This window comes from Lepisosteus oculatus, chromosome 6, assembly GCF_040954835.1.
Source record: "Lepisosteus oculatus isolate fLepOcu1 chromosome 6, fLepOcu1.hap2, whole genome shotgun sequence".
NCBI classification, from domain to species: domain Eukaryota; kingdom Metazoa; phylum Chordata; class Actinopteri; order Semionotiformes; family Lepisosteidae; genus Lepisosteus; species Lepisosteus oculatus.
In genome coordinates this window covers 38,406,581-38,414,946 of record NC_090701.1, presented here as the reverse complement: position 1 = coordinate 38,414,946, position 8,366 = coordinate 38,406,581, and the positions used below count along the sequence as shown (strand labels likewise).

General features: G+C 36.0%; 1 protein-coding gene across 2 annotated transcripts in view; it reads right to left on the bottom strand.

Moving 5' to 3' along the window:
• Nucleotides 1–293: 293 nt before the first annotated feature.
• Nucleotides 294–8,366, bottom strand: part of cul2 (cullin 2) — a 28,648-nt gene continuing 20,575 nt past the window's right edge. For both annotated transcript variants that reach the window (XM_015338929.2, XM_006642874.3), the window contains exons 14-21: nucleotides 7,993–8,079; nucleotides 7,394–7,546; nucleotides 5,800–5,877; nucleotides 5,363–5,429; nucleotides 4,556–4,758; nucleotides 1,279–1,380; nucleotides 1,065–1,181; nucleotides 294–921 (exon numbers count right to left, since the gene is read on the bottom strand). In XM_015338929.2, the coding sequence (XP_015194415.1) occupies nucleotides 790–921; nucleotides 1,065–1,181; nucleotides 1,279–1,380; nucleotides 4,556–4,758; nucleotides 5,363–5,429; nucleotides 5,800–5,877; nucleotides 7,394–7,546; nucleotides 7,993–8,079 (939 nt within the window). In that variant the 3' untranslated portion in view covers nucleotides 294–789. The remainder of the gene's footprint in view (nucleotides 922–1,064; nucleotides 1,182–1,278; nucleotides 1,381–4,555; nucleotides 4,759–5,362; nucleotides 5,430–5,799; nucleotides 5,878–7,393; nucleotides 7,547–7,992; nucleotides 8,080–8,366) is intronic.

Below are 8,366 nucleotides of genomic sequence, written 5' to 3'. Positions count from 1 at the left end.
AAAATCTTTTCCAGCAGTTCAATCTGTTTCATGACCCTGTGGCACTTTATTAGAATGGACTGAGATTGCAAGACCTTGACGATCATATTTGTAATGGTTGCCTTAGACCCATTTTACACAGTAATTGTGAGCTTTCCTCTATGGGTTACAGATGCTCATTGACCTCTCTAATGTACTGTGCTCACATGCTTTCAGTAATCCTTTCCAAGACTCAGCAGTTTCAACTTGGGACACATACCCCACACAAAACTTACAACAAACATGCTCCTCCATTAAATATTTACAAATATCTCTGGGTTTTATTTTTTTTTTATTTGACAAGCAGCAGGATCATGTCTGTCACCTCATAGGTTTTTTTCTGCATTTTTTTAACATTTTGAAGTAGATACAATTATCAGTATACCAGATTTATTACAATATTTTGTCTTAACTTTGATACATTAAAAAAACACAACAACTGCAAACGTGAGAAAAGAAAGCATGGTTTTCTGTCACATCTAAGTCTCCCACATCTTCCACATTTAGCTCCCTTGCTTTTCTTTTTTGTTTAGTAGACTAAAAATGTAATATTTGCTTGCGCTCAAATAGCTATAGGCAATTTTATTGACGCACGTGGCGTGGCACTGGTGATGTTGTAAACAGCATAAAATCAATTGGGGGCTGTCTGGCGACTCAGTGAAGATTCCCTAGATGGAGGCAGATATCTGCTTCATCCCACAGGAATACACTAGACAGTGACAGCGAAATAAATGGTCTCCATTCTCCAATCAGCCTACAGGACTCTCAGCATCATGCTACATAGCTGTACTCATCTGCTGAGCTCTGACTTCGTTCAATATACTGTTTGTCAATCAGCACTTCGATGCACTTCTTTATCATGCTGATACTAGGGTTAAATCTGGCTTTGGACTGGTTAATGACCTGTGGAGAGAAATTAGAACAGTTTTGAATAATTTAACACCTCATTTAACACAAGGTAAAACATGCAAAGAAGAATGTATGTTATTTTTAGAGTAGGAAGTGTTAAAGGAGGGAAAAAATGATTTCTTCCAATGGAACCGTACCTCTTGGATTAGTGCATTATGCCTCAGTACTTTGCGTGCCTTCATAATGCGGACAATAGCAGCTTGTAAATACATTTTCCTGTCCTCATCCACAGCACTTCGGGTTTGCTCCATTTCCTAAAAAAAGGAGAAAAACAGATCCCTTTAGGGCAGCCTTTCCTAATTTACAAACACACAATGAACACATCTCAAATCAAAGTCAAAATGTCAAGACCTGTGGTGTGTCCTTCTGCATCGATGTTGTGATTTTAAACTTTGTTCTTTTACTGGTGAACGTCATATTTAGTGAGAATGTAGACTCTGCTTCTATCTCTTCCTGTAAAAAAAAAAGACAATTGAATGAGGTTATGAAAATCCTAGTAGCCATACAGTATATGCAGTTGTTTACTCAAAGTCTATGCTCTCATCAAGCCAACTGTGTAACCCTGTGCTTCATTTAATCTCTATTTAATTCGCTTTGAATTATAACCCTCACTGTTAATGAGTGTCGCATCTCTGTGTTTTACAATACTTCTTTATGTAGTAAAGCCTGTTCTCAACATTAAAGAATGTTTCTTCTAGGTCATTCATTTGGGCACCACTGTTAGCAGAGAACACGTGGATTTGAAAAAGCAACACTAAAAAAAAAAGTTAATACGATCTCATTCACCAACATCAAAAGACCCATGGACAGTCATGAAGAAGACAAAGTAGATGAATGATAGAAGATTTCTCTGAGACCTCCCTGTTTTCATTAAGACATGAGATCTCCAAAATACTCATAGCCATCTCTAACCTTTCAACAAAACACTTACTTTATGACTCTGCATTTTAATCAGAGGGCATTGATTCAAGACATTACATCAGGACACATTAGGATGGAGCCAGGGCAACAGCTTTGCCCAGATAGCCCCATTAACTGAATCAGATTTAGAAGACTCTCATAGAATTGAAAAACAATTGAGAGAAAATAAAGTGACAAAGGATTTTATATGTTAAGTCATTAAAAAAGCTTAAGGTCAATGCATACTGAGATTCCTGATGCTCTCTATGATTTCTTGTTAAAGAAATAATAGTCTGATCTAAGAAAATAGGAAAATATCAATATGATTTAGTTTTTTATTATAAAACAATTATATATATATAAATGTCAATTAAATATGGGTATTTATTACATTGCTTTAAATGTCAGACGTGAATAATAAGACTTTTGTAAGTAGGGAAGAACTCAGGTAGGAAAGTAATAACAGTAAATTATTTGACATAGTGCCTGCAGAAGCAAATTATACCAGAAAATTACATTAGGAAGACAAGAAAATAAAGCAGATACAGTAACATAAACCAATTGTGAAAAGGTTAATGGGCTAGACTTAAAAGCACCAGTTATGGCCAAGTGGCTGATTTCTTTTGGGATGATGCTCCAGAGGTTTGGACAAAAGGTCCTGTCACCCTGTCAAGTGTAGATGAACAGTGGGAAAACACAGTAAACAAGAAAAAAGCAGAGAGAAAGTCACATTCAGGGCAGTAAACACAGCAACATATTGGACAAGTACTAGTGATGTCTTGGGAATGCTATATAAAGGTCATAATTCAACAAGATCTGACAACAAGATCTAATTCAACAAGATCACAGCAAAACATGCTTTGTTATCTATGCAATATCTCTTTACAATCTAGAATTTGTAATTAACAAAATTTGCACTGTGTCCGAAGGACATTTTCAGGGAAAATGTACCCATTTCAGGGATTTTGATTTTAGTCTGTTAGAGGCAAAGGCCAATGCAAAAAAAAAACCCAATAAAAAACGCATTCGATTTTGATATAAAAATAAAAAATACTTCATATAACAAACCTTCAATAAATGCGGACAAAATGAACAGCTGTTGAACTATGAACAGCTCACCACAGGCAATAACTCATTCACAATGTAATGAAAATACAAAATGTATTTTTTGCTGAAACACACTGGAATCATCCAAGCTTCGAACAGGAACAGGACTGATTTACTTAAAGTAAACAAGAGCAGAAATGAGCCAATACATCTATAAAAAAGTCCCACACTCAACTGTGTTTCTATTCTTATTCTCAGCTTGCAGAATTCTAATGAGGAGACCTTTCTCTGCTATGCAAATTCAGTGAACATTTTAGTTTGGTCAGTAGGCCTGTCGTTTAACAGAATTAGTAAACAGCAGCGCCACCCTTTTGAGCTGTCCACAGTACTACTTCCACGGCCATGTGCGTAAATCCTCCTTTGTCACGACTACTGCAAACACGTGCCTCGGTATGTCAACAGTCTTACACAAGGGAGAACGTGTCCAGTCTTCCCCAGAACAAAAAGTTTAGTTAGTTTTCTACCTCTGTCCATAAGACCAAGCGTACAAAAAGGTAATCTACGTCTGAAGGTGAAATTCCTTTGGTGATACAGCAGCAACAGCGACAATCATTTTATTCTTCACTATTTATACCTCATTTTCACTGGCAAACATGAAGGAGCCCCTTTCCACTGAGTTCTCCTGAGGTACAGCTTTCGTAGGAGGTAGCCACTCTATACAGTATCTATAGTCAGGCAGGATTCAAACACCTTGTTAACAGGTGTTTCCAAGATTAATGTTTTTTTTTGGCTTCCATTCCACCCTTACTACAGTGCTACAGCACATTATAATGGGATTAGCTCTTTTTTACTCTCAATATTACGTTTTTCCTGTAGTAAAGCACCTCTTAAATGCTCTGTCAGATCTTCAAATGGATCTCACCTCTGGTGTACATACAACCCCATACATCATTCACTGGAAGTGGATGGTTTCTCATAAGAGCCTAGAGGTGACCGATTAGAAATCTAGAACACAGAAGTGGTGCATTCGCACTCTATGTGAGGATATTTCTTGGTCAGCCCCAGTTGGGACTCATCAAGGTCAAAGTAGGAAACTGGAACTTGACAGATTGAATTTTTGCCATGCTGAGAGGCACCTCAGATTTGCTTATAGTAAAAGTCCTTTGCATTTGTGCTCGTCCAGCAACCCCCAAGTGATTTACAAATAACAGGGGACCTGGGTGACATGCAGAAGCCAAGATTGCATTGAAGCATTGCTTCACCGACTAAAGCTTGCAGGATCAACATTTTAGACTCACCATGCCAGTCTGAACATGAGGAAATGTATGATGTAATTAGGCTGAAGGAAACCATGAGGTGATTAAAATTCAGGAAACCGTATGCATTTATTTCACATTTTGATTAAATAAAACACTCTACAAACCCCAGAAATCATAGTCACTTAAACACACATGATCCAAAATGTTAAATAAAAAAGGACTGCCAGAGCTACACTGTATATGTTTCCAACAACATTTTATGTTAAAAACAAATTACTGTGGTTGGCAAAGGTACGTAAGTAATGGATAGCTATATGCATACTACGCTTTTTTAAATAACTGTGATATTTGATGTATAAATAACCTATTCTGAAAATCTGTTTTACAAACGGCTACAGTGAGTAGGAATGAATGAAGTCTACCTTTCCTGAGTCGTGGTTGATCATTTTAACATCCAGTAAAGACTTGATGGTTTTCATGAGCTCTTTCTCATTCATTTGCGTGCTGTCCTGGAGCTCCTTGTAACTAACAGTCTCACTGTTGTTGAAAGCCAGCAGAACTGCCATCTGGTAGGTGGTAACCATTGCCACATAGGGTTTGGTGAGATAGTTCATTTTCACTTCACCTTAAAATAGGAAACAAGATACAGTACATCATTAAATCTGCATGTCCTTCAGTACACTTAAAGGTTCATTTTGAGCTTAATAGAACCATTTATAAAGACCTGTCATTTTAAGAGAGTAAGGTGCCTAAAATCTGAGCCTTATACATTTGGCGGCCTGTCAAAATTTACTTAATTCTTCGTTTTAGCATTTTATGGATTAGTATGGTCATGAAAACCTACCAAATGTGACAGTGCTTGAACCATATTTCTAAAATGGTCACACTCAACTAACCAAGACAATAATGATAGCTTTTGTTTTAATATGGAAAAAAAGGCTTACTTTATTTTACTTCAGGTTTGATGATTCTTAGCACTTCTTCAATGAAACTCCTTCTTCCATGAAATAAATTCTGGATGTTACTAATCAAAGATTATCTTTATCATGTAATCTTTATAAAGTAATGCATAACCTTCAAACAAGCATTTCTCAATAAAATATTTCATTCTAAGGCTCTCAAAAAACCCAAAGGTATTCAAATCTTTTTATGGGTGCAAGTTTTCTGTTTCAGAAGATAACATTTATAATCTAAATAAAACCACAGTATTCACTTCAGTCTCCTGTTACCTGTACAGAGATAGTGCAGCCAGGTTAACTTCCTCCCACTGAAGTGTTGGTTGTAAAACAGTTCAAACTGTAAGGCAAAAACCATTCCCATTAGATTGACATATTCAATTGTTTAAGACACCCCTACTTAAAGAGTTAGTACAAAAAATACACTTAACTAAGGGGGATAAAATTGCATGATCATACTGCAATGACTTCACAGCCTCAGAGGAAAACCTCCTAAGTTGTGCTAAATTCTTTACAGTAAATGATAACCATGAGATCAAATAAACAATTATATCTTGCTCTACTGATGGCTTAATATGTAATAATGCTTTTATTTTGACCTGTGAATCTAAAAGACATCTGAATTCTATCCACAGCAATACGCATGTGAGGGCAGAGGACAGAAGGTTAGTTCCTGAATCCCACTGCCGAGGGTCGATCGATTAACTTACCATCTGCACACTCTTCTCCAGCTCCTGGGGAATGGCAAATGTGGATGAAGGGACATGTGTCAAAGGCCAAGCACCTGCCTGAAATTAGACATAAAACGTTACAGGGTGTCTCTATTACTTTGCACATTACTTTTATTACTTTGGGACCAGAACAGACATTCACTGCCATCAAAAACTATTGGGACACAAAAGCCAAAAATGTTATTTTTATTTTGTAGTCAAGTCATTTGTATCTTTGATAGATGCAATGAGATGACTATCCTGAATAAGTCTCAGAGAGTCACCTACCCCGAGTGCATCTCAATCTAGACTCAAAATCTTTCTTTTCAGAAAGGCTGTTATTTAATTAGAGTCTGCGTCTGCTTTGAGCCTAATGATCTTGTGTCTTCTACTGTACCTTTAAAAGCTTGTGTTAATTATCTACTTATTCTGTAATTTGCTGTCCTTATAACTGTTTTGTACATCTACTGTTAAATGCTTTCAGATACTACTTTTTTAAAGGTGTTATACAAAATGAAGTTTTATTATTATTACTACACAGTTTGTGTGTCTACCCATACCCAATTAGTGCAATTGTTTGAGATGCCATCAATTTTATCTTCAGGAAGTAAAATACACACTCAGTTGTATTTAAATCTGGCCAGTTTAAATCTGGAAAATTTAAACTTTTCCATTTTCTTGTCCTGATGAACTCCCTCCTTCGTTGCACTGGGCATATTTTTTGGGTCATTGTCATGCTGCAGGCTGAAGTGCTGCTCAATAACCATGGAAGCATTTTCTTCTACAAAATGTTTCTGTAGGCTTCGGGATTCATTCGGCTGCTGCCATCATTAGTTACATCATCAGTAAAGACCCAGGCCATGGCACTCAAGCACCAGCAGTTCCCTACTTTCTCCACACATCAGCCTGTCTAGCCTTTGTAATTTGGTAATTTAGTGACAGCTATTTTATATTATCTCACAGTAATAGCTCTAGGGGTTTCCTTGACTTCACTGATAACTTTAAAAAATAAATCTTAACTGCGGTTGTTACTCTTGGCCCACCCAGTCTAAGCTGATTTTGGCAAGCCCAACTCCTGTGCTATGTTTGGCTCTTCTTTTCTTTCATTTTCCAAATGTCTGCTTTTCTTTAACAGAAAGGTACCTAGCCAACGTGCGAAAGGATGATAGGATGTTCATAGCTCATTTTTGTGTGATATTTACCCAACAATAAACAGCTAATAATGAAACATGTCAGTCAATTATCTCAATTCTTCAAAACAAAGTTTCAGATATTAAAATGCTTGTATATTCCCAATGGTTGTATATCTTCTTCTTAAATTAGGCTAAATTTCTTAAAGTGGAATTCTGGCTTTTCAAATATCTCTAGATAACTTTGTTGATAAACTCTAAAGATTCTCTCATACCCACCTACCCAACCTGTTAATCCATTTATAAAATGAAGAACACTAGGAAATGTACCATAATAATAAATGTAATAATAAATCATAATACATAATACCAAGAAAAAAAAAATAGTCTGAATAAAACTTGCTGACATAATTTTCTATTTAAAGTTAAACTCTAATATATTACTACTGCAAAATATAATTTACCTGTAGTACGTAGATCTGAAAACTAATTCCCAGATCTATTACTGTTTCCTGGGTTTTAATGAAGTTATTGAATTTGTTGTTCAGGTCGGCACTGACACTCATGTCAGTGTACATTCGGTGGAGTTTGCTTGTGAATTCATACCCACATGCTTGCTGTAGAAAGAAGACACATTACAGTTAAATTGAACTTTTTAAAAATTTAGCCACATGTCAAAAAGAAGCTTTTTTAAGATCATTTTCTATATTTGCATTGTAATGAAAGAGGGCTCAAATTCAGAAGTGGCTAAGGTGTCATTTTCCTTTAAAACATTTTTTTCCATATTCTCTTTATTGCAGACTCTACTTGAAAAAATGTCTGTGATCAACTGTCATCACTTTAAGTGGACTCAAACCTATTAACAAATGTTAATTTCCCCACAGTGATTATTTAAGCAGTCAAAATCAAAATAAGCTGTCTGCTGAAATTAGCTCCTTTGACATTACTATAACACAAGATTACAATCCAAACACAAATAATGCTGGACTATGCCGTGTTGAGCACACATGTAATTATATTTTGCAGGTTTTGAAGATTTAACAAATTGAGAACACATTTTTACCTTTAGTTTGTTGATCATGGCTTCTTCAGAATCCATGGATAATGACAGCCCGTGTATTAATCTCTTTGCTAGCATTCGTGCATAAAACTAAAACAAAATGAAGGATGGCATTTTACAAAGTGCATGGCGGAGATTCATCACATATTAAGATCATGCTGAGTATCTAATATTCTCATAACAACTGAAGGAGCCAATTACAAAAGCAAAAAACATGAACAATTACATTCAAGAAAAAACATTCATTAAAATATTTTCCATAAAGGATTTGCTTCTCTCTACAGGAGCTCCACCCTAATTACTGAACAACTACTCTCAATATAGTCATTCAACAGCAAACACCCAGTCTCCCAACAGACTGCTTTCTTGGAGTCTGA